Source organism: Falco punctatus (assembly GCF_963210335.1).
Source record: "Falco punctatus genome assembly, chromosome: 2".
Taxonomy (NCBI): Eukaryota; Metazoa; Chordata; class Aves; order Falconiformes; family Falconidae; genus Falco; species Falco punctatus.
The window spans coordinates 65,894,104-65,920,878 of NC_137581.1; the positions used below are offsets into that span (position 1 = coordinate 65,894,104).

At 43.1% G+C, this 26,775-nt stretch overlaps 1 protein-coding gene across 1 annotated transcript in view; it reads right to left on the reverse strand.

Moving 5' to 3' along the window:
• SH3RF3 (SH3 domain containing ring finger 3) overlaps window positions 1-26,775 on the reverse strand; it is a 299,077-nt gene that overhangs the window by 82,111 nt on the left and 190,191 nt on the right. The window contains exon 5 of the mRNA XM_080377400.1: window positions 5,414-5,782. Within this exon, the coding sequence (XP_080233526.1) occupies window positions 5,414-5,782 (369 nt within the window). The remainder of the gene's footprint in view (window positions 1-5,413; window positions 5,783-26,775) is intronic.

Consider the following 26,775-nt stretch of genomic DNA (forward strand, 5'->3'; position numbering starts at 1 on the left):
AAAGTTTCTTATGCTGTTTTCATGACATATTTTGATCTAAATGACAGAAACACAGGTCAGACTAATATTACTTCTCTTTTGCCATTTTGACTGGTGCAGCCTCCTAAGATAGCTGCCCTCGGTTTCAGCTGTCTCACTCTCATTAATGGATGTCCAATCAGTTGTCATTCACAGCCAGCAGCAGAGCAGGTTGGATAGAATTTGGACTCCAGGCCAAAGCTGAAAAATACCTGAATTTTTCTTCTTTTCACAGAGCCTGTTGTGCACTTGAAAATTCAAGGTTCATTTCTAGTCTCTGGATTTTATGTGCAATCTGTATGCTTCTCATGGTCAGCACATTTAGGTTATCAGCCAAGACTCAACCAGAGTTCTGCTATTACATTTTCTCAGCTAAAATTCAGCACTTCTAAATAACTGATAAGGAGCCACACTTCCAAATGATTTATATACCAAGACACTTCAAGGAACATTTTTCATTTCAAATACTGTCACTCTTTGGGACTGCAAGTGTGCAAGACATTGTTCTCAGTTTTTCCTGAACATGTGGCCTCTGGTTAGGAGCCTGTACTAACACTTGCTGATACAAATAGACTTTTTGTGCATGGTGATGAATTGCTTAAAACACACATAGAAGTTCCTTCTGCAGGGTGGATCCTGTCTTCCTTACTCGGCTGTTATCCTGTTGTGCACAAAGACACACTTCATTATTCATGAGAGGCATTTTCTGTCAAAAACCAGGGGATTTGGAGCAGCACTGGCCTATGACCTTTCCAAATAGCAGGGAAAGAATAATTCATAAGGGGTGCAAATGGAAGCAAGACAAGCCATCTGAGGCCTAGGCATGATTACTGTCCAGCGGGACCTTCCCTGCTCCCCAAGGAGTCTCAGTTACGAACTGGTCCTTTGCATCTGTAACCTAATTCAGCTTCAGCTTTATCACAGGCCTGCAGCACTACTTAAATCTTCAATAAAAATCCATTTTTACAGCATGATAGGACATTCTGCATGATGGACAGACACTATTACCTTTTAGATGGAGATCTTAACGTTTAATGAGTGATACTTAGCATGCAACAAAAAGCATACAAGTAAATTTGCCTGCAAGTGAAATTAAGATCCCAGCATTGCTTCTTTGAAAATAAATGCTTTGTACCCCAGCTGTTGTGGTTTTCCAGTTGCTATTTTATCCAGCTGAGGTGGCTTGAAGCTCATTCTTCTACCTTTGAGCATCCCTGGGTTTGCAGTCAATGAAGATGTTTTTTAGACCATCACTCCTTTAAAAATGTATCTTGGCTTTTGGGAAACAGCTGAGTTGGTTCTGCTTAAAGAATAATGAACATGTTATGGAAGGCCTGTAGTTTTCAATTATTAAATTAATGATGTGCAGAAGTGCTTCCAAAACATGTGATTTCATACTCTGGTCTGCATGTCAGTGCTCAATACACATAAATCTGTGCCCTTCTGGAGAAGCAGAAGGCTTATAATAGTCTAACAACTCATAAAAACAAAAAACATGTCAGCTCAGCATGAAAGTCTGGTTTCAATTCACAAAAATTGACAAAAGCCACAGGAATGTAGTACTACACATGAAATAATTTCTAAGGGGTGGAATATATTCCACATATACTGAAACACCTGAAATTTGCACCTACATTTTAACTTCCTACAGTAAGAAGCCCCATTATCTTTGTTTCTTCTCATGTCAGCAGAGAGAAAGCAGGTGCCTCAGATGTAGGCGCCTCTGGTCTACAAGGAAAATGGATTCTTGCTTTAAGAAGAATGTTTCACTGGGCACCAACAGGTTGCCTGAGGTAGGGGACTGGATGTCATTCAAGAACTACTGCAATTGAATTCTGTTTATTCAAAGGACAGGCTATAGGAAAAGTGAGTCAAACTTTTTAAAAATGTAGACCCCCCCTCCCCCAAGCTAAATACCTGATATGTACCACAGAAGCTCTTACCTTTCGGTATTATTTTGGGTTAGTCCCAAACAAAATTCCTTTATTTCTTTTTACGAAGAGATCTGTTCAATACATAAGTGTTTGGAATTTTCAAAGACATGATATAAAGATAGAAAACCCCCAAATTTAGATTCTAACGTTGAAAGGAAAGGCATATATTTGCTAGAAAGTCAGTGCTGAAACCATAAACTTGTTCCCCTTATGCTTTGGCCAAATTTGCTGTTGCAAACTAGCAGGGGCCTGAGATGGTTACAGAGAGAACCACTCAAGGTCTGTGATGATAACTTGCAGGGCAGAGGTTCCACTTAAGTGAGGAAAGACAATGTGAGACACCTTCCTGCAGCAGAGCTCACCGCTAAGTTTGGCAGCTATATGCACAGCCTTCCTACCAACCTGCCCATGCTCTCAGCAATGCGCCCTGAGCGCTTCCAAAGCAGCAGTAGTCAGCTTGTAGATTCATAAGATGTCAAACCCTGAACAAGACGTACAGGACATTTATCTTAAAAATGCCAAACACATTTTAGAACAAAGCAATCCAAAGACAAGATTCGCACTGTCCCAAATGCCTTGATGTAAGAGCTGGAGGCCCATTGTTTATGTTACTTTGGTTGGCGTTCAGCCACGTGAATAAAAGGAAAATGCTGAACTGACTTTCTGTCCAAGGCTAAAGCATCATTAATTGTTTCAGAGCCATGTTGGGTCTTAGCAGATGGCAGAGAAGGAACTGAATTTCTGATATTTTTAATTAAAATATAACCTCAGTTATTATGGGATTAATAGTTACATAGTTACATAGATAAAGCTGCACAATGTGCATTTGGTAAGAGGCAGATTCTCTACTCTGTAGACCTCAGAAGGCAGGTGAATTCACATTGGTAGCTCTTGTGATTTTACTGCTAGTCTTATGTGAGGAATTTTCCGAAGGCTGCTCCTACGGGCAAGAGAATATAGTGAGAACTTCACCCCCACTTCTCCGCCCCCAACAGATCCATATTCCTAGCAAATTTTACAAAGGAAAATGCTTAAATCACTCAAACTAGAAAGCAAATAGTAAGGCTCCCAAAAGCAGAAATATGTATTCATACATGTAAATGCCACATTTGGGGTAACCGGGTCTTTGGGCCTGCAATAACACTTTTTGACAGAGGGAAGCCTCTTTTCAGTAAGGTTGATCCAAACCACCAAGACTCCTTTTCCCCTTCCCTGGATTTTAGTCAAGACGGTTTTGGCCGGCAGTGATGCAGGCATGTGCTCAGATGCCTTGTCCGCAAACTAGCTCAATGCCCTGAGGCAGAAGAATCATTCCCCAAACCTGTTCCCACCATGGTGGTCACACTGGAGTGTCTTCATTATACCCCAGCCCTAGCTGTGCTTCTGACCATTACAGCAATTCTATGTATTCCCATCTGCTGCAAAGGACCCAATCAACCTTCCTGTGGGTTGGATTTTGATAATCGTATCTTGTCACAGGGAACATGGGGCCCTTCTTGTCCCCAGCTACTGGTGCCCAAATGCCCCAGTGGTCTGCAAAGTAAGTGGGGTTTTGCACACCAGTTGTTTGGTTAAAACAGGGGAGAACAGTCAACGCACTTTCTGCTTCAGGGTCTGATTTTTCCGGTTCACTAGCTTAGAATGAGTCTGCGAACGACTGTAGCAAAGGGTGTGCATGGTGTTTTCCTTGACTAGCACAAGAACAGAAAAGCCGCAGTCTGTCACATCTCTGTAAAGTCCAAATGTGTCACTCTGAGTGCCAAAAACCTGGGTGTCATTTACTTGACAAGCTTGGGACCCTCACTCACGTCTAGGGCTTGTGCTGCTTCACAGATGTCCCAGTACATCTTGGCACACGTGCTGCTTTGTGTGGGGGCCGTATCCTCACCTTCACCCTCCCGCTGAGAGCTGAGAGGAGAGGGAAGACCTTACAGCACAGAGACCCTGCCTGGAAAAGGTGTGTGGAAGAAAAATAAGCGAAAATGCAGTTTGACAGAGCTGCCTCTCTGGCTCCTACATGTGGGTGGGCAGTAGAGGGAGGTGAGCAGCTGAGGCAGTAACAGAGGGTGCTGCTCCACCAAAACCAGCATTTGGCACACCGTTTCACCTGGCCCTGTGGCACACACTGGCATGCACGCAGGCACCCTGCCTTCCCCAGTGTCCTTGCAAACCTGTGCTGCAGGGGCCCGGGGGCTCACATCATGGGTGGCAGTATGGCACAGCCATCGAGAGTGACCCCATGGCCTGGTGCACCACACTGGCCCCATGGGGAGACCCACCAACACTGCAGATGTGAACGGGCATTTCTGCCCAAGGCAGCCCCTGCAGTTTGCTGCTTGTCCCCCTTCCCATCTCCCAGCCATCTACACACGTACCAGTGTGGGCCATGCCTGTAATGCGAATCGTTTCCTGCTCCGTGCCACTGCAGGGGTGGGAAGTGATCCATGTTTATCCCTGTATGGGGACACAGGTGCAAGGGGCAGGAAGGCACAGCAAGGGAGAGGAAAAGGGCAAGTGCGGCTTTTTTCAGCAGAGAAACGATGGGTGGGAAGTCCCTGCCATGCTTAGATTATCTCGGCGCTAGCAAACAGCACAGACCACGAGGAGCTGGTCTGTAGAGGGAACCTGCGGATGCTGATCTGCACACCAAGTGTGTAGATGACTGAGCAGGAAGGCCAAGGCAGAAGAAGTTTGGAATGATTATTATTCTCTGTTCTTTTCTACAGCTTCAAACTGCAAATTACCACTTGGATTCACTTATCCACAGAAACAGGGGGCATTTGCAAGGGGTTTCAGTGCATCCCTGGTGAATTTACCTCCTGTTTCTACCAGGCCTGTAGGAGCAGCCTCTCAGAAGCTTGTTTTGGGACCTGTCAGGATATCCAGGATGCTGATCCTCTGCCCTCTCCTTTGAGAGGGGGAAGGATGGCGGGTTGCACCCTCAGCACGTGTGGTGGTTTAAAACTCCTTGGGTGTTTCTGAACAGCAGCTACTTGCTGGGGACAACACTTGCCAAAGTATAGCACATTTACTCATCCTTCAGTGATTTGCAGGGAAATAATCACTCCAAAAATCTTTTTTATCCCAAATGTGTGAATTGCATACTGACATTGCTACCCTGCAGTGTAAGAGATACATTCAGGGTAACAGGATCACTCAAAATTACTACTTTCTGCAACGGAAAGTGATGCAACATAGATGGCATTACTTCAAACAAATTGTAGGATTACTTTTTTAAAAAATGTGTATTATTGTGAATCAGATTTGGCTTTATCTTCTGCCTCCTCAGGCTTGCCCACTGGTTAATGCAAGGATGGGAATGACATATCCCAAGTACTGTCACATCTGCCTGACAGTACTGTGCAACCGCTTCGTGCAATGGTCAGCCATTTTGAAAGAGGCAAGGCAACAGCGTGCCACCCACCGAAGTTGCTCAAACCCCACCTCCACCCCCGCCTTACCTGGGCCGGGGCACTGGAGGAGAGGTGGGTCAGGTCCCCGATCCTGGCGGCCGCCCGTGGGTCGCTGGAGCTGATGAGGACAGGCGCGCTGATCTCCATGGAGTGCCGATTGCTGGCGGCCTGGGAGGACTTGTGTGTCATGCTGAGGGCGGTGAAGGAGTGGCGCTTCTTGGCGTTCTTCTTGCCCTCCGCCTGCCGTTGGGCTGCCCCGGCCACCCCGGCACCGGCCAGCGTGGAGCAGGGTGCCAGACCCACTGCCGCTGCTGCTGCCACTGCTGCCGGCTCCGTTGGCAGCGGCACATCGCAGCCGGAGGCGGCAGCCAAGCACGTCTTGTCCATCTCGATGAGCTGCTTGGCGGATTCATTTAGCTGTGTGCAGAGGAAAAGGGAAAGATTAAAAAAAGATTAGAGAAGGGGGGATGTTAACAGCCCATCACAGCTCACTGATGGCACCTTCTGGACCTGACTGGGCCTTCCTCCCTGAAGCACCATGATCCTTTCCTGGTGGCCTACTCCAGCGCCAGCTGCAGCCTCAGCAAGGGGATCATGCTGAGTACTGAAATGTGGCGGCTGTCCCCTGGGACAGAGTGGGGTCTGGGGTGCTATGCATGCCTGCACGCCTGAGGCCCTTGCTGCAGGGCAGATCTGCCCTGGCAAAGGGGGTGCTTGGGGCAGGTCCCCAAACCAGCCTGATTTCATCATCTGTCCACTCTCTCTCAGTCAGCCAGGCAGATCCCTGGGAGGCATGCTGGCACATTTTGTTTCCCAAAACCTGCCCCAAGCCAAGTGTTACTGTCCACCTCCAGGGTGATCCCAAATTTATTTAATTTTCTGAAGTTGGGTGAGTTATTTCCATCCACTTCTTAGTGACAGGAAAATCAAAAAAGAGGTTGAATAAGCATCCAGGAGAGTTAGGCTAGAACCAGGCACCACAAATTGCTGCACATTTTAAAAAAACAACGTTCCTCAAAATAGCTTGTCCTAGGCTGCAGAGGCAGGCTGGGGGAAGGAGGCAGGAGCCTCTTCATCAGTGTTTTGCTATTTCCAGGTCCATCACGGGCCTATGCTTGATGTTTGCTACACAGGCGTTTGATCCAGGGTACGGCTTCCAAATCCTTCCACTTTCATCTCCCTGCCTCCCATCTGACACAGGTTATCCAAATGCAGATGCAAACCAAAGGCATTTGTTCCAGCTGTATCACCTCAACTGGGGAAGAGCATGATGGCCACTGGAAGACTTGCTTGGGTTCCAGCTTGAAAAATTGGTCTCATCAGTCCTCCCAAAGGGTTTAAAGCTTGGCCTACAGCCCGTGGAGACAGCAGAGCACCAGGACACTCAAGCCAGTTTTCAACCCACCATTTCTCATTCAGTCCACACTCACAGATAACTTTGTGCTTATCAATGGCAAAGGCACGCTGGGCGGGACAACCCTGTCGCTGAAGTCTCTTGCCTCTTAGCCATCCTAACTCATACACGAAAGCTATGTCTTGCATAGCTGGAGAGTTTTTAGGCTCATAGGGGTGCTACAGTCACTGATGATACATGAAGTGTGCTCTGAAGTCAGCAGTGCTTTCTGCACAGCCCTCCCTGCCAATAGATCTTCCCTTGAGGGGTGCTAACAGCTGAGGGAAAATACCACATTTTGCCAACAGACCTTAATATTAAACTAGGATGCACTGCAATATGTTTGCATTTAATGAATAAAAACAACATATGAAAAAGGGAGCCATGGCTAATGCACACGTGCTTTTGAATACACTGCTATTCTGAGACCCACATAAACCAGAGGTGCATATAACACTATTCTGGATCAAAACCAGGCTATTTTTGTTTCTGTAATCTCTGTATGAACTACAGCAGCATCCAAGAAACTCAGCAGAGGACAAGGTCTTCTCAGGCTTTAAATAAAAAAATAATAATAGTTGCTGCTCCAAGCCAAGCCACTTCAGAAAACTAATACAAGTGAAAATAAAAGGGAAAGAGAGAGGGATGGGAAAGATAACAACAGAAGCGTGCATTTAAACAAATGTGTAATTGGCTAGTTTTTATGTCTCCCAACCACTGTCACCATGCTGCAAATACAAATAAGAAATATCTATTGCTAGCCTTATGCCAGCCCTCCTAAGTGTGAAAGCATTTCTGACTCCATGAGGACCCATTCTAAGTAACAGGCAATAAACACACTAACACATCGAAAGTCACCATCAACTTGTCGGATCCTTCATTCTGTGACAGCTTCCACCAAGTCAACCAAGAGGCTCCAATTAATGATGCTCCACTATGGTCAGAGCTGCTGGGAGTCCTGCAACCATTCAATTAGCAGGCCATTTTCCCAGCTGCACTCTCCAACTCGAGACCATGCTTACAGCCAGCACAGTGCACCTGCCAATTTTTGCCAATAACAGCTGATCCCATTTCAGATTCTTCAAGAATGTCCATTATTTCCCACTTCATCATGCTCTAAATTGGTACAACTTAATATTTGCCAGCAGGCTCCAAGCTGCAAGGAAACCAGAGGGCTCCCCTCCCTTAAGTAGGTGTTACAGCTCCGCTTACCCAATCGATGGAGATAGTCTAGCTCAATTGTTTGAAATATTAAGGAGAAAAGGAGAAAGATCAAATATGTATGATTCTTTTCTGCAGCAGAGGGTGAGGAAATACTTTGCTAATCAACAGCAAACATGAAAAGAATATATTTTAAATCTTTGACACAGGAAAATATAGTGTCAAAAAAAAAGGAAAGAATTTAGAACTTCCTGATTATACAGCAATGCTCCATATGGACAATGAACTGCTCCAACTCTTAATATCAAAACTCTGATTGTCTTGTAGGAATTAGATTATAAATCCCACTGGCTGAAATCCAATTTAACACCAAAGCTGTTCTTTTTAAAACAACAAAATCCATTATTTTTTTGTTCAAAGTAAAACCTAGTTAAAAAGGTCAATAAGAGGGCTAGCATCTAAACACAGAGTGATAAAAAATAGCCCTGTATTGATATAAACAAAGTCATTCTCAATATCAGTAGAAGATTAAAGGCAAAAAGAAAACCCCTCCCCGAAACAGTCAAGCTAATGAACTCTTGGGAATGTCAGAGTCTTCCTGAAATACTGGGAAAATATAATTTTGGTCTGCCAAGATAAAAAATGTTTTATAGCTTTACAACTTTATTTTTGTAGAGAACTGTTTTTAAACAGCTTTGCCCACAGATGCTGGGAAGTACTTCCCAAATCGACTATGAATACCAGAGAAGAGGTTCTGCTTAGTACTTTGTGAAAGCCAGTGGTGCTGCCTCTTCACCAAGAACTTTTAGAAACCCTTTTTTAAACATAAACACGATTGCTAATTTCTTATTTTAAACTCTGAGTATGTAAACAAGCATTGCTTTCTGGTGTCTGTCATCTGATCTTCAGGCAGATCTGCCTCCAGAGGAGAAGCTTAATGGAAAGTTCTGACCCGCAGTCATTCTCAGGAATTTGACATGTCTTACGACAGCCCGTAATACCAGAACTCAACTTTCTCGCCTATTTCTGATTCCCCCTCTAGAAAGAATCTATGTTTGAAATTCTGGTCCTGCTAATCTCAAATCATAAAAAGCCCTTGAGACTGCAGCAGGACTGATTATACCCCAAACATTCTTCAACAAGATGTCCCAGTAAACTCAAAATATGATTTAGAAGGATAAGGCTTGGATTTGCGTTACCAAACCAGTCTAACATTCCCAGCAGCCCTGCACTCCTGGGTCTGGGAATGCAAAACCTCGCGAGGGCAAGCCTTGTAATAGCTGGGGGACCCTACCATGCAAGAGATGCAATGAAACCGTACAGTAAAACTGTTCACAGGGTCTCAGGGGCTATTGACTGCAGGTGCTGCATGCTAAGAAAAGGATGCACCAGCCTCAGTTCATAGAGCTACTGTGCCTGTTTCTCAGGAAGGCATTCCCCAGCTGCGAGGAACCCTACTGGAAACAGCTCCAGCTCGTCTGGTTTTAAAAGCAAAGGAGGGTGCATGTGGAATACCTCTGTGCACAGAGCCTTGTTCACCTCCAAACAACCTTTTCCCACAAAGGGAGCAGTAATCAAGCTCCATTCGTTAAAAATTTGCTGACCTTGATCAGGGAGCCACACTGCTCTCCCCGCCACAATGCAAGCTGTCATGACTTTGGCCTCCAGCCAGCCAGCCCATGCAATATGAGCTAAGGGAGAGGTTTTTTCTTCTTCTGGCTTTTAGATATGACTATTTTAGATTTCTACTTGAGACTTTACCATATGGGCAACAAAGGTACAAACATTAAGCTACCTCACTTAGGACTTCTCCACTGCCAAAATTAATTTTTTTATTAGTCTCTAGATAAACCTATTTTTTCTGCAGAATGCATTATGGTGACTTTCTCTGTCTCTGTTGCACATGCTTGCACACAGACACATACACACACCCCAGTTCACTCCAGTTCCTGATACATGTAGGTTTAAAAGGGACTACCTGTAAACAGTTTCAACATATTTCTCTTTTAAGGATGAGGGGATACAGGAGAGAAACTGTCATCTGCACTGACTATCCCCACATGGGACTAAATATGCTCTTTATATCCCAATGTGATTTAATGAACTATAGTTTCAATGGGCAGTGTTACACACCCACTTACATATCCCAGCTAGGATGAAGAGTGAGGAAAAAGCTACTTCTTGTCCCGTGTGGGTCCTAATTAATTCTATTTTAGTCAAAATAAAAAATTATTACTTTGGAACTTATTGTTATTATTATGGAACAAGACAGAAGCATGGGAAATTTAGGTTAGATTTAAATAATTAACCTTTACTGCATCTTCCTTGACAAATACGCCAGTGCGTTCACTAATCCATGGCAGTGGCAATATTTGTTCTAGCCCAGCTTAGACCTCCAAGGAACGCCTTGATGCACGGTGGTTACCACAGCAGCTCCTGGGTTGTTGCAGTTCACTCACAGTGCTGTCTTCTGTAAGACAGGACAGTGTCTTACTCTGCTACTGAATACTCCCAGCTTTCTAGACATTTAGGTCTGAGTAAGGGATTAATTTCTGACTGATATCTGACCTACCAAAAAGAGGACCTTGCTCTGTTTCTGGTTTAGCAACATACTTCAGTGCATACTTGATACTACGCAGACTGAACTGTTGCTAATGGGACTAAACCACCATTCTTTTCTGAATAAGGAAGGATTGCTTAAATTCTCAGTGTTACACATGTGCTTAAGTATTTTCTTGAACTGGAGCCAATTTGAACCAGAAAGTACAGTTTATTAAGACTTTCAGGAAAACAGTGCTTCATTTGCTATGTAAGCTTTTATTCTATCTTTGTGGAAAATACTAGCTGAAGGGTGGTGCTGTTGAAATACAGGTATAGATCAGAAATATGTAAGTTCAAGACCCCTTTTAAAAGTGAAAAGTTACAAAACTCCACAAATCAATGCATACTTAGTGAAAAAGAACAAATCGGTAAGAAAAAATATCCTCAAGGTTTTGGAAAGGAACCACTGAGCAGAGCATAAAGGAAAATTAAAATTCTTACTAAAACTTCTTCACAATGTCCCCCTGAAAGACTGAAAATGTTTTCACCTAGGGACTGCTAATTTTTATACTTTACAGTTCATAAATATTGAGAAGATCATGCACATCCCTATTTTATGCCTTGCAGAAACTTTGGCAGCTTTGGAGTTCCATAGCTGATTTTGTGATTAAAACAAACAGTCTGAATTTATTACTGCATTTTCACTTCAGAGTAGTTACTTTCAGGAAATATTAAGTTCTTATGCCCTCATTGAATTAGTTTCACTAGTCTTATAATTTATGTTCTGAAGCACTGTGAGGTTATTAAGTAAGGGCATAACTATACAAATGTCTCCTGTCTCTGTTAGGTCCCTGAGAAGATTGCATCTGTGAAAGCATTTTCATCCCCCAAAAAGCAGTTTCAGAGAACTAAAGCAGCTTTTCCTTACTGTTATCCCTACCAGCAAATATAGGATACAATCTTTCTTCTACTGTAGCCAAGTAGCAAAACACCCTTCGACTCAAATGGGCATTAGGAGAAAGTACATAATACTTTATCTAATACTTTACATGTCCATTGGGTAAGTTACTACAGTGGACGCACAGCAGTTTCAAGGGCTTACTAATGGGATATTAGTAGACAAAGTTGTGCCAAAGGCTCTTCAATCAAGTCATATTGGATGCATCTATAATTTTCATCTTTTATGTGTTTTGTAAATTCAGATTTTAAAATATTTAGAGAAAGCCTCCACAGTTGTCCATGGACAGTTTAAATTCATTGGGCAGAAGCTACAAAACCCTATCTCAATTATTCATTTAGGCACCACCTCCTAATGAAGAATCATTAGTAAGGCACAGATTAAGAGAAAATATTATGTCTAAACCAAAGCATTATTTAATGTTGTTGTGCTAATCTCTAGCAATCCACTATTGCCTTTTCTCATTTATGGCTAGGGAGGGACAAGCAAATGTGGAACAGATTTTCTGCAAGTGGTTTATCCATCATGGAAGATAGATTTCTGAAACTCCACACTGTGACTGAAACAGTTATTCCATACTCCCAGAAAATACAGGAAGTGCAGTACATGCATTTGCTTGAACATATTCACACAGAACAATAGCTGCAGAAATACTTTTCTAGGACACATCTCAAACGTCAGGTGTCCTGTTCCTCCAGTCATAGGCTGAGGCATACCTCTTGTTCCAAGAGCCTGCTAAATATGTTAGCATGTTCTCAAGGAAGGAAGTCCCCAGATCCATACAGCAGATAGCCTTCCTAATAAGGGTCATACATGAACACAGTTATGTATAGTCTGGAAAAAGCAAGCCAATCAGTTTTGTCTACAACATGGTTCCCTGAAAGGAGCTGTACTTAGCGATCTATTTCCCTGTCTTACAAGATCTTTCTCATTTAGCAGCAATGTCACTTCTAACGCACTGAGAGGCCAAAGGAATGTAGCATATTAGAACAGCATGTGCTTGGACGAGCGTGTCATCATGATCTTGCAGAATGAAAATAAATGATGCGTGCAGCAGAAGTAAACACTAAGCCCTGGGTGGTGAACTGGGAAATTTTTTTCTTTCTCTTTTTTCCAAACAGTTTTAAGATGGAAAATGGTTTTCAGTGGTGGAGAACAAACACATGGCTTGGTGAATCCCAGAAAAATGCGCAGTCTGCTGCAAAGTCCACTCAGGAGCAAAGCACAGCAAGTAACCTTATGGAAACTAATGTTCAAATCACTGAGAAGGAAGAAAAGAAAACTAAATGCAATGGCATCAAAAATAAATGAACTCACCAAGAAGTATGCTCTCTGCATCCCTCTGTACTCCCTGAAACAATTCAAGATATCTAGACTTCAGCTCCAAGTATGAAGACTATCTTACACTGATCTGTCATCTCTGAATCTCAGATCTGCTCCGTGTTTTCAATGTGCCTAAGAATTTCCTTCTCTCTTCTTCCTATCTGTCCTATATGGACACCCTTTTTCATAATGAGATGCTCATGCCTGCACCAAAGCTCCTTTGAAAGCAACAAATGTAATGACAGTTTTACTCAACATCAGAAAGAGTGGGAGAATCCAGCCTATTCTTACTTATAAATTATTCAGAAAGCTAAATAAAAAGTGCAGTCATGAATTCCAGGGCTTGATCCTAATTCCTTTGAAGTCAGTGGCAAAACTCCAGCTGCCTTCAATGGTGGAAGGACTGGTGCCCATCTGGCACCAAATTCAGTACCAGAAGAGTCCCTGTTGGAGCTTGTGAGGAGTTTACTGACAAACTATTTTTTCATAAAAAAACACCAACTCATCAGAACTCAAGCACTTCCCAGGAACGTTCTGGTTTTGACAAGACATCCATCAGGAAACAGCTTCTCAGATGATGTTTCTCAGCTAAGACACTGGAATGACCAAGGCTACAGTGGTTTGGGAGTTCACCTGGGTACCTGGGCTCCTGGTTCAAAGTCCCTGTGTGGAGGAACAGCCATGGGAGACCTGAAACAACACTGCCACTTTCCCGGTAGAAACCCACCAGCTTTCTGGCTATGCTGAGTCTCCTTTACTCTTGTTCTTGTCAAATGGAAAACCTTCGTGATTCTCCCTTTGAGTCCAGGTGCCCACCTGCACAATGATGGAAGATGCTGGTGCTGGCAGTACAAGCGTAAGCAGCCTTGTGCTGGGCTGCAGTCTGGACAGGAGACCAAGATGGACTCAGGAGGCTTTCAGAAGCAGTTTGGATGTAGTCCTCATGTCTCACTGTCACCTGGCAGCTGTATGAGCCCTTTACTGTTGCTGCCAGTTACTGAAAGGAAGTGCTCTGAAGCAGCTTTGTGCTGAAATCTAGAAACCCCTTCACTTTCAGAAACTCTCACTTTGAGTCAGCTGGATCTCAAAACTTCAGAATGGGCTAGGAAAGATATTGCAGTTCCTGGAGCAGAGCTGTGTGGAACAGAAGTGATCTCTAAGCAAGATCTGTAGCCCCTATGTGCCTTAAAAAGAGCTATGTTTTCAGTTTTCTGGCAACTTTCTACCCCCTTCCTTAAAGTTCCAGAGGGTTCCTGGTGCTATTGTTTACTTGGGTGATCAGGAATACCCATAACATTTTGAATTAACTGAAAATTGAGAAGTCAGATAACACCAAGGCAGAGGATGTCTTCAGAGTCAATGCACACATCAAGCCTGGGAGTCTTTTTGTTCCTGGAAATACTGTTCTTGGAAATACTGTGTTTGTAACGTTCAGGGCTGCGTGAAGGAAGCAACAATATCATGTCTTTTTTTTAAGGAAAACACTTGCTTCCAACTTAATGTTATAAAGGGCAAGGATGAAAGAAAAAATATTTGCTGAAGTCCTTTATGAATTTGATAATAAAAATGTTCTGGTGGACAATGAGAAAAAGGCTTACATGCACCTCACTTCATCGATGTTATCTGCAGAAAGCATGAAGTTGGTTAAATCTGTGAAGCTCTTGGAAGCTCTTTGAATTGCAGCATGAGGAGCACATGGGAAAGCCAAAGTAATTTTTCAAGTACTACAAGGCTTTGCCTACACTGAGCGAGCAACAGTCTTTGTTGCGGTGATTTACAACTTTGTACAGAACAAGAAATCTTGTCCAATTGGGGAAAATTAAGTTTTATGTGCTGCAACTGAAGATTACCTGTGGGGAATTGCACACAAATAAATGCATTGCTCTCTCTCTCTCTGATAAAGCTGTGAAATCAAGAATGAAAGCAAATGCCAAGAAAATGTTTTGGTTCAACTGTTTGTAAAAGGAGCCAAGGTATACAAACTTTAAGCAGACATTAGCACTGAAGGGTTGTGATAAACAGCCTTTGCCCTATGTGTACTATATTGAGGAAGGAGACATTTTTTACCACATAGTCTTCTGGCTCCTGCTTCCCAAGTACCAGACAGAGAAGGATTGCTGGATATGGTACAGGGTATTTCCAATAGAATAATGTCCCATGGGGCTGTATAGTTAAATACTGTGTGCATGGAGCTCCTGCTACAGCTGGCTACAAAGCAGGGCTGCTGATTGTGGTGGAGAGTTGCAGCACCAGCTCCAGGGTCACCCTGCATGTTTCACTGGGAGCAGCCAACATCAAAGTATGTCAGCCACCAGTCACAAAAGCTGCTGTGTCATCAGAGAGCTGTGTCCAGGCTTTGGGTTCACTGCTTGCCTGTGGGTTTGAAAATATGTATCAGGAAATGATGTATTCACCCAAGCGTCTGATGACTCCCTAGAGGGACAGTTCTGAGATGTCTCTCTGAAATGGGAGATGAACTACGTGTGTTTGAGATGGGCAGCAGCACATCGGGGCAGCAGCACAGCAGGATACACAGATAGTCTGTGTGACAGGGAGACTGGCCTTCTAACCTATGCACACAGATGAAAAAACGTTGTTCTGAGAGAGACATAACTTGTTAGCCTGAGTATGCATCTTGTAGCTGCCCTATCCTGTGGCTATTACGGTGTAAACTCTGCTTGAAATTACCTGTGCCTGAAATTTAAAGTGCCTCCTTCCCACATAGATGTGCCGATGCCTGGTACAATGGCACAGCTCATTTCTCTCAGTGGGAGCACTACTTTACATCCTTCTTCACTCTATACAGTGACCAGCTATTTTAAAACAATTTTTACAGGAGGTCGTAAATAAAAATTATACTTCTGTCTTATTTGTTAGAAGGTGGATAACAGATTGAGACAGCGTTAGGAAGCAGTGGCTGTTGCACATGGCATAATCATGCACATCTCACTGGTGTAGGAAGCCTGACCAGTAAATGAAGACTGTGAAAGCCAGTCTGTAAGATATGAAAATGTGTTTTCTGTGCTGTTGATGATATAATTGGGTTCACAACCCTCCCCGCTCATTTTGCAGAAGTAAAATCTGACATGGCTGAACTGTGACAAATTCCCTCCAGTCTGCAAATTCTTGACTGAAAATGGCAGCATTCAACCTCGCACTCACAGCATGACTGACTGCCCCTCGCCTAGAGGAATCATCTGCAGCCTTCTTTGGAGAATCTGAGATGTTAAAGTATGATCGGGTACAAGGCCGAGGTCAGAGTCAGATGTCTCTCCACTGGCTTGTCAACAGCTGCACTCAAGGAGTTCATTGAACTTTCTGGCTATCAAACTAGAAAATGCTATTTGTTCAACTTCCTGAGTTTGATATCTGGTGTAGGGTAAAGGACATGTACCCGGCGCTGTTGAGTCATGCAGTGAAGCAGCGAGTACCCTTCCCTCGTGCATGTTCATCTGAAGCTGGATTCGTGCTCTGGTTTCTGTCAAAGCCTGTTCTGCCACGAGTGTCACTGCCAGATAAGAGGTGTGCCATTTCTTCAGCACCAATGAGCTCTGAGCAGATCTTTTAGGATGCTCAGGCACATGTGTCACATTAGAGCAATAAAGTATGATGATTGCTGGCATTAGTCACTTTTATGACATCCATATGCAAATGCTGTTTATGCTAGTATGCTACAACTGGAAGGAATTTGGAAAACCACTGCTCTAGGCCATGCTGTTTGAGTTCTGAGATGGCAAAACTAATGGGCTAGCAAGAAATCTGCACAGTAGGAAATCTTTCTGAAACTGCAGAACACTGGGTGGTGGGTTTTTTTTCTGTTTGTGGAATTACTCAAGCTCAAATCTTTTCCTAACACACTCCTTTCTGAAAATGGACTGCCCTGGGTTGCACCTACATTCTGCAGGCAGAGAGTCAAGTTGTCCGGAGGAAACTGAATTTTTGCAAACTGTGACCACACCATGTGATGCAGTCACACAGAGACATTTGTTAATAATACTTCTATTATTTTTGCCATTAAATGCTGAGAACTCCCACCACACATCAGAACTCTATTGTGAGAAGCATCACGCAAACACAGAGCAACAACACAGCTCTTGGCCCAAAGAAAGTACAATTTAACATGAGCACAAGAGACAACATATAGATACAAAATATACGAGACTGTCTTAATCAGCAAGATGGACAGAGGATTTTGCACACCATAAATCTTCTGTAAGCATCACAGCCAAGAACAATTTTAGAGGGAAGTCTGGAGAAGCAGTGCTGATGCAGATGTCCAGATGTTTCTGAAGCATTTGTTACAACACTGAAGAACAGAGAGCACTATGGAAGAAAATGAGAATTTGAAAAAAATGACAAAGCGATTGACATTGCTGGCTGATCAAAGACATGGGTTGATCTTTCAGTAGTAAAAAAAGATGATAGGTAGACAGAGTAATAAGTAATCAAAGGTTTGCAGGTATGGGCTGGTTGTATGGGCTCTACAGGACAGCAAAAAGCTTCAGAAAGAAAGGAGTGGCAGCAGATGGGCACTCTGGATGGTTGTGAATGAGGTAGGTCTGCATTTGCTAAGGATGCAAAAAGGATGTAGCTACAATCAGGACACAAGATGATGATAGTTCAATCCTCATGAACACTCAGCAATCAGGTTGGCCAAAAACTAGGTAGAACTGACAGTCACATGGATGAATGGAGCCAGGCATGAGGATATGATTCCCGTTGGCAATGTCTTTATTACTTGCCATGAAACTACATTAATCCCTCTTCAACCAGTGACCACACAGGAACAGTGAGTGACATACTTACCTCTGTGTACTGCACTGAAACCTCAGGTATGTGTAGAGTGAGAGTTGCTCTCTGCAAAAGCAGACGTATGTGTCACTGGAGTGGTGTGAGGCTGCCTTTGCTATGACCCTAAACTCAGCCCTCAGGAGCACTGCTGTGCCCTCAGAGACTCACATATGACAAACAAAACCTTGTGCTTGGAATAGAGCACGGCCTCAAGCAGTAACTGGCCAGGGTTAAACCATTACAGCCCCCAGCTGCTATAGGGCAGAGCAGCTCAGTGCCAGTACCAGGAGCTCCCACACCTTGTCATGGCCTGAGGGACTGCCAGGAATGTGGTATCAATCATCTCTACAGCCCTCCTTCCACCCCAGTAATTTATATATTGAGGGAGAGGAAAAACAGGCACTCTCCAAGTCAACACAACCACACTTGTCTCTCCTGAGCAATGCACCTATGGAAGTAAAAGGCTTTGTCTGGGAATGGGCAAGCTTCTCTAAGCACTAGACTGGAGCAAGGAGAGAAGGTGCTCAGGCTGTTATTTCTGCCCTCAAAGGAAAGACTCACAGTCCTTCCTTCCAGGCTAGGAAGAGAAAATAAAAAGGACATATGAGGAAGACACACCTGTAAATTACTCTGTTGCTGAGGTAGAAGCAGATTAGAGAAAAGGGATCAAGGAGACGGCCATCAAGGAACATGCCACTAAGCTTTACTTTCCCCGCCAACAGCAAGGAAGGCAGGGAGTGCTCTCCCTCCTTCTCCAGGGCTGCTTTCTTGTCAAGAATCAGCAGCACAAGGCAGAAGTGCCTCTTCCCCCAGTGCCCTCGCCTTAGCCACAGGGTAAGAGGAGAATTATCTCCAGCATGAGTCCACCACTGACTGAATGCTTCGGCACCTCTCCTGCTTTGTCCCAAGGTTTCTAGAAAAAATCTGTTATGGAAAAATTCTATTATGGAAACCTCTCTCATGAAATTTCCTGTCAATTTGATTCAATTGTGTCTAAACAGATCGGAAGACTTCAAAGTTAGATTTAGTGCAGGTCACTCCCTTCAGCCTTACTGAAACCAAGGTTAATATTATTAACTTTGTTTATGGAATGCCTAGTGCTGCTTCGTCATAAAATTATAACTTAATAAAATAATTAGATAAATTGAGGAACAACCAGGAGGTAGAGGAGGTTGCTTGCCCAAAGCCCCACATTCCTCACCTCACCATTTTGGTGTAATGGCTTAGAGTGCAGTTCGACGGCAGCATCACCTGCAGAGTACCTGTGGGTGAGTGTTGCTGCCCTGGTCATGTTTTCCTTCAATGAGTGGGAGATGCCACATGTCCTCTTTTCCCATCTTGCCACTTTCTGCCCCGTATCAGCATGGATGTTCATGTGGCTGGCTATGCAGTAAAAGGGATGACGGAACAGATATGACTGGAAAGTTGAAAACTGACAAATGAGTAGCTTCCAACAAGGTGAGTTCCCTGATGCACCTCAGCCACGCAGCCCCATATCTGTTAGTCCTGGAACAAGGAAGGCAGAAGTAAGTGTTGTCACAGATGAGGCAAAAGCAGGACAATCCCTTTGGCAGCAGCCCTTGCTTTTGTCAGATTACAGTAATGCCAGTATCTCACCCAAAAATGGTGCAGAAGAACATAAAATAAACAATGGCTGGTCTGCTTTTTAAAGGAACAAAATTAGCAAAACCAAGGGCTCCTACATAATTTATTCTACAGGATAGACTAAACAAAGGGGTGAGCCTTGAAGATAAACAAAGGGGTGAGCCTTGAAGAATCCTGTGCGTTCTGGAGAAAATCTGGAAAAGATGGAGATCCCCAGATGAATTCCAGCTATCTCCCCCTGTTTTTGATTTTTGTTTTTAATTTGCTTGTACTGATTCTTCCTCTAGTCTTTTGAACTTGGTTTTCTCAACATTCAGCTCTAACACCTGACAAAATGTTAGAGGATTTGAGACTTAACTCAAACATCTGGTTTTGGCATAGCTAATGATATTTTTAGGCTAACAATCAACTTCATATGTTGCTTTTGTTGTTTGAAGCCTGCATTCAGCACACACATGCACTCCCGGGTCTCTTTGTGCCTAGACTAAAGACAGTTCGACCATTCCAGAATCTGCCACAATAAGAAGTAAGAAAAGAGGTAAAAACAATTCATAGTTTCATCCTATCAGGAAACTATTATTCTTGAAACTATTCCTCTTTGAAAGCTTAAAGGGTCAAGCTCAACCACATTTTGTGACTCTTCATCACAGTAGAATAAGATTTATGTAACATGCTACCTGAAAACAGAGATCGGGGCGGGGTGGGGGCTCAGCAAATCATTTATGGTGTCACTGACATCAGCTGTCCATCCTGTCCCTCTAATGGAGCTCATCGTACCCACCACAGGCACAGCAAAGGATATAAGATGTGCTTCCACCTCCTTCCAGGGGCTGGGATATTGGACCCACTTTTCCTTGGCACTGCCAGCACCAGTGCCGTGGCTGACATGGAAACATTTTGCCCTTTGCTCAGAGGGCTGTGCCCACCAGCAAAGGGGCTGATAAGATTGCCAGTTTGCCAGAGCCATTGCCCAAACATCTCACACCTTCCCTCTGTGGCTGCGTTTGGATTGAAGATCTCTACTTTGAGAGTTTTAGGGCACCAGGAAAGCTCCCCAAGAAGGAAGCTAATTAAGATGTGCAACGTGCACTAACAAAAACATTAGGAAACAAAATGAAGAATGCCTGTGTGAGAAATAATGAAATCCTCTAGGATTTTATTTTTAATTAACTGCTAGACAAATCATGTATCTGTTGACATATAGCTTCTTAATATATATTCATGCATTAGCTCTAGGTAAGCGAGACTGAAAGATACTTTCTTTTCAAAAGCAGAAAGATCCCAGGAATTCAGCGGTGCTGAAACAATCTTTAGAAGCTGTCAAGAGGTGATCAATGGCTGGAAAAGACAAAAGCTCTGTTCTCATGCCTCCTCTAGAGAGAGCAGATTACTGATGATGTGCACTGGAGACGCCCCGGGGCCCCAGGATAGCAGGTACTTTCACTGGGGAATGCTAATTTCTAGGCCTCGGAAACCTGTGCCCACTGCTGAAATGGTTGCGTGCTGTGAGGCTGCTGAGCACCACTGGGAAGTCCAAAATGTTTGTTGCACAGGCAAAAGCTAACCCTAAGTAATGTGCTATCTGTTTAGTTGGCCCTTCTGAGTAGATTCAAGGCCAAAGGGACTGATGCTTTGCCTGAGGTATTTTTCCACGTGAAACATTGCAGGATCACATAAACATCTACTTTTTTTTTGTGTGTAAGAGACCTCTTTAGCACCTGTGCCAGGCCTCAGCTATCCCAGGAGCAAAATAAGGAAGTAATGGGCAGTAAACAGTGCATCCAGGCCTCCCCAAGATTTGCTGTACATGTGTCTTAATCATTTTCAAAAGCTTACTCATTCAGGACACCTTGTTGCTTCTGAAAGACACAGAAGTTTTAGGGTCCTTAGTAAAATCAAAACAACCATTGACAGGTACATGACAGACAGTTTTGGAAATTTATAAATATTGCCTATAGCATCAAAGAACTGACTTGAATATAGATACTTCTTGCTGGTGAAATGGCAGGTTTAATGTGCAAAGCACATTGTGGGCCTTTCCTTTTCACACCATGCAGAGCACAGACACAGCCTGAGCAACTACAGAAGAGTAGTGCCTCCTCCCTTAGGCTGGAGCTAGCAGCCCTGCCTTCCCCTCCTAATCGAGGAAGAGAAACAAGGTCTTCTACAAATAGGCTCATCTGACATGTTTTAGATGCTTCCATTAAGCAGCAATGCCTGTTTCTCTCCCTACAAGCACATGGTTATTTCTCTCGATGGTAAGGGGGAATCCAGACAGTTAGCTCAGATGTAGAGATTTATCTGCTGTTGGTCAGATGAACTGTATCTAAGAGACCTGCGAGGTATCACAAAGGTTTTTGGAAGAGTTTTTCCCAGTTCAAAAGCACTACTAGGGGTAAAACTGCTGTTCTGTTGCTGCTGCTGCTTCTTACTACTGCCAGTATGACTGCAATTCAGCAGATGTCTCTTCACTTGCCATCCAACTGAAAATTCACAAGTTGAAATAAAGAGAGTAGAAAAAAGGATGATAGGACAGTAAAGAGAAGGAAAACACTAAATGGATGAAAGTATCAAGCAAGATGCAATAGTTTGTGAAGACATTTTGTTCTCTCTGTCCAAGGAAATTGGAGAGTCATCACTGGCACTTGTTTTGTAACAAAAGCAACCCCGGGATCATAACAGAAGAATATAAACTTCTGAGGCAGAAACCAAAACTCAGCATAGAAATAACAGAAATGAGACAGAATTACACTCAGGACCAGAAAACATGTATTGAAGCACAAGCATAGTCCAGGTCAGCTGAAGGTAACGGGAAGGCTGATGGGTAGCACTGTGTGCCGATAGCATGGGGAAGTGGCAGCACATGCAAAACACAGGAGGTGAGACCCCAGTCAGTTTGCACTGGAGAGGATGACAAACAGGATTTTGCAGGGCAAGTGCTGGCAGTCCTTGAATGGATTGTGGCTAGAGAACAAAGTCTTTGTATCAGTGCAACAGCAAAGGTCAGTTAGGTACCTAACTTGCACTTCAATTTGTGGCACCTAGGAGACAGTCCTTCAAAAATGCCCCACACAGTTATAAAAATTATACATATGCTTTTGAAAGACTCAGGAAATGGGCTTATTTACCCAGGTTGCGTGCTGAAGTTGGTTGGGCTGGAAACCTTCTATAAATTACTCTACAGAGTTATTTTTACAAAACAAAATGTAGGAAATTCAGATATTACTCATAATGGGAGATGGGCAGGGAAGATATTCCTGAATGTGACAGCTAGCAAATTTCTGGTTCAACAGTCCCTGAAACAATAACAGGTGATAAAAGTTTGGATGTGGTTTTGATTAACGGAAACATTGGTCATAACATATAAATCCTAATAACTTAATTATGAGTTAATTCACATGAAAGTAGGCAGGAGGACAAGCAAGAGAAGACCTGTAACTAAAATAGTCAATTCCCAAAAGGCAAATTTTCACAGCCTACGGCTACATCTAAATTTACGCACTGGCTGTCACTGTGGTTCACCACAGATCTCGTGACTGTCTGGGCTGGAGGATGACTCAAATGTGACAGCACTCCTACCTATCTCTGTATGCAGGCTTCCACTCCATGGCACCCACCCGAGATGAACCCTGCAGGAACGTGTTCCCCAATGCAGAATCTAGAAAGCAATCTTGCATTGACTTGTCCAGACGTAGCCTGAAGGCAGTGAGTGATTAGAAAAGGTCTGCAAAACTGAGGAGCTCAGTTAATCTAATAGGGGAAACCTGGCATTTAAATCAAAACGTGACAAAGCAGCTCAATTTTGTACCATGAAGATGGAGGAAAGTCTCACAGTGTCTGCATGAATGATCACTTCATGAAGGATGCTAGAAGTTAACAAAAAACTCAGAAGAAATTACTTAAAATTAAAAAAATATATATATCTTTTTCCCAAAGTCGTGCTAATTCACATTTTTGCATGGGAAATCAAGTCAAAGTGCAAAAGGTTCTTTATTTATATAAGCAAAAGGAAAATAAGAAACTGAGCTTTTAGGCAGAAAAGATGGCCATAGATTAAAAATAATATGTATAAAGGTATAAAATATACGTATATATAATTATATATTATTATATATCGTACATTTAATCTTCTCCCTTCTGACTGCTCATAGCCTTAGTTTTCTTGAACTGACATGATAGCTATTTGAAGTTTTTCAAATTATTTTTCTTTGTATGTGTGAAACTAATCAATAATTTTTATTCATGGATTGATGTGAAAGTGGTAGTAGGTGTATAGGTTCTTACTGAGGTCCCTCTTGCAGCCTACAACACAAATCCTGCATGTTTTAGTTTGAATGTGAGACATGGGAACTGTATTTTGCACTCCATTCACATAGATATCTGATACCAGAAAGTATCTTGGAATATTCTACAATATTCTATTCAAGAGGAAAGCAAGTAGGACCAACTTTTTAGAAACTATGAAGGTGCAGGAATAAAAGTCTTAAAACAATGTAATTACAATATTTGCAAATGCATATCAATAAAGCTTTTCAACAGAAATTTGCTGAACACCTCTTAGGGCTTACATTGTTGTCAGCTTTAGAAGGTTCTTATTCCATTTTTATCTGACATACAAAAGGAGAGAGAACAGAAAAAAAATCAATTCTGATGTTAATGGGCATAATTCTTAACTCATTAGTTACTTACATCTACTTACTACTGCGATGAATTTGCTCCTCTGAGATTTAGTAAGTCAGCTTTTCTAAAATCATCTGCATTACTTTCCTTCTACCCACCTTTCAAGAGCTTCCATTTTTATTAGCATTAAATGATACTAGCGAGGCTAAAATGAACCATTTTGACAGTCCTTAAAAACAGACTGTATATTCTTTTTGGAAAGGGCACCAAATAAATGTTATTATCTAATGTTCCTTTTTTTGGAAGCATTTCATAAAAGATACCCTGAAAGGTCTAGAGTATGCTGCCACAGAGACCCCACATACATAAATGACAGGTCAGACATCAAGGTTGAATTAATTATGAGAGTCCCATAGGGACCCATCCATCTGTCCTGCAGCTGAAGGGAGGAACCAGACAGACCGAGAAGAGAGAAAATAGAGAGAGGAAGTGGACAGGGCAACAATTATTGACATTGTTGAAAACAGTGAAAACATCTATTACAGCTAGAAATACACACATGCTCACATCTGAATTTTCAAGAATATAATTGTGATGACTGCCACTGGGGACACAAGGATATCTGGAAATGGCTAAGACAGGAAATGAATATAGAGAAAAAAAGTAAAAAATCTGCCATCCAGACTGAATGCCAGAGTGGGGCTCGCATCACCAGGAAAATCCTGAAGAGTCCCCAAGTCAAGCAGGTCTATAGGATGGGCTATAGGAAAGGTTTTGCTCTCTTCAGAGTGGTTCCCTGCATCTCCTCCTGGAAACCTGCAAGTCTTCAAATTAACTGAAAACAGACAGACACACACTAAACTGAACCATTTGCATTCATCTGCAGGCTAACCAAAGGCTACCCTCAGCAAAGAACGTAGTTATACAGTTAAGGACAAACTGTGCTGGGAAGCTGGGTCTCTGTGACAGTACTCAATGACCACAGCTGGGATCCTGGTAAATGTGCTCAGGTTCCCCTGTATGAATTAAGCTGTTTTAGGATGACTGGTAGATCCGGTGGTACAGTACAAAACTGTTAAATGTGGTAATCTGCTCTGCAAAGCTAATTTTGGAATGAAAAACCATTTTTTCTTTAAGAAATACATTTGGCTTTTGATTTTTTTTTCTTTTGGCTGAACTCTTTTTAAATACTGACTTGCAAGAATTCTTTTCCTCTGGGTCTCTGGGGAGTCCTGTGGATCTGTGCTGCAGGGCACTGAAACCATCGGCTCTGCCTATTCTCCTCCTCCCTATTTCTCCTAGACTTCCATTCCACCTTTTTCTCTTTTTAACTGTGAAGAACAGGAGAAGATCCCCATTACCCTGCTTCACTGCTCTGTAAAAAGAGTTTTAAAACTCCTAATATTACTTAATCACAGCTTTCAGTGCTCCTGCTGCCATAAAACATTATAACAATGGGCTGGCACTTCATCAATTGTAATTTGCTGATATTACAGTCACAGTAGCGCTTGACATAATTGCCTTGCTCTACCACTGACTCATGAGGCTTCTTGGTCTCGGTCAATACTTCTTTGCACTGGGGGCTGCAGTCAGAAATTTTGGTCTAACAGCTCAGGTTTTTGAATTTCCAGTTCCTGCCCATCTGAGCAGGATGAGTCCCTCCAAATACTTGGTAGAACATTGCCCTCAAATTTAATTCCCAGACACTTATATCTATTTGGACACACTTTATTCTTCATTATTCTCAATTTTACACATAGCAGCACAACACTTACAACTTCTAAACAGAGATAACAGCAGTTATTAACAATGAAGGAACTAGCTTCAAGACAGTAAAAGAGAAGAAATTTAGTTAGGATTTTGAATTCCTTGCAGGTTCAAAACTCCTCCCAGCAAGAATATGGCTTCAAACCACACAGATTATTAATAAGATGTTTATTTCAGGACAGAAGGCACCTTGAGAATCAATTTGATTATGTTGGGTTTTTCCGTAGACAAATTAAACCATAAATTATCAGCCCAAATGACTTCTACTGGAGACAAAGGACAGCAACAAAATAAGAAAAAAACCCAGCACAAACTCTCCCTGACAGAGCATATTGTGTGTGACTCATTCTATAAAAGTCACCATTGTGAGCTGCGAATATTTATTCCTTATACAACTGTAGCTCTGCTGAGGTTGGGACAGAGATGACACTACAGAGGCAGGAAAAAGCCTCTCTGCAAAGAGCTGTCAGACACAGCAGGCACACAAGCACGCTTGCTGGACACTTGTAGGGAAAGAAGCATAAAATCCATGTTACGTTACACTTATATAGCTGTATGGACAACAACACATAATGCTGAAACAGAGACTTCCTAAAACACTGCAGGGAGCAGATACATTTTTATGTCTTCATCTGCTTTTTTTGTGCCACTTCTTTGTGATACCACAGCCTGGCTCTAAAAGTCGCCCTCCCAGGCTTCCCTTACAGAAATGGCCCACTCTCAAATTCAGCAGGCACAGGGTGGAAAGAAGATGAGGGAGCCTAGGGAGACACTGCAGACTTTTAGATGGGCTGGACGAAAATCACCAGTGCTGGGAGGCCAGTGGGGTCCTGATGAGGTATTTGCTGATTGCCCCAGCAGGGCTGTGGCACACCCCTCCTCACCACCCAGCCGTGCAAATGCTTTGCAACACAGCATTTGCAAAAGCCTTTCTTGCAAGCCTCTGTATGAGGGGCATGGCAGCAGATTGCCAGGATGAAGCCACACCAAAGGAAGGCCACAACAAGGATTGTATCCCCTGTCTATACCTCTGGCATGCTCAGTTATAAGATCCTTGAAGTGATCAGCTTGTTGTCTAATGCTCTGGCTGCCGCAGCAAGGGTAAGGGGTCTTGTCTGGGCCGTGGGAGCAGCTGGGGACATTAAAGCCTGCCATTGGGGATGGACTCCGGGCTGGAATTTGCTCCATCCAGAGTGCAGAGCTTTGGATGCCATGTGAAATTCCACGCGCTTGGGCTCACACAAGCGGAAG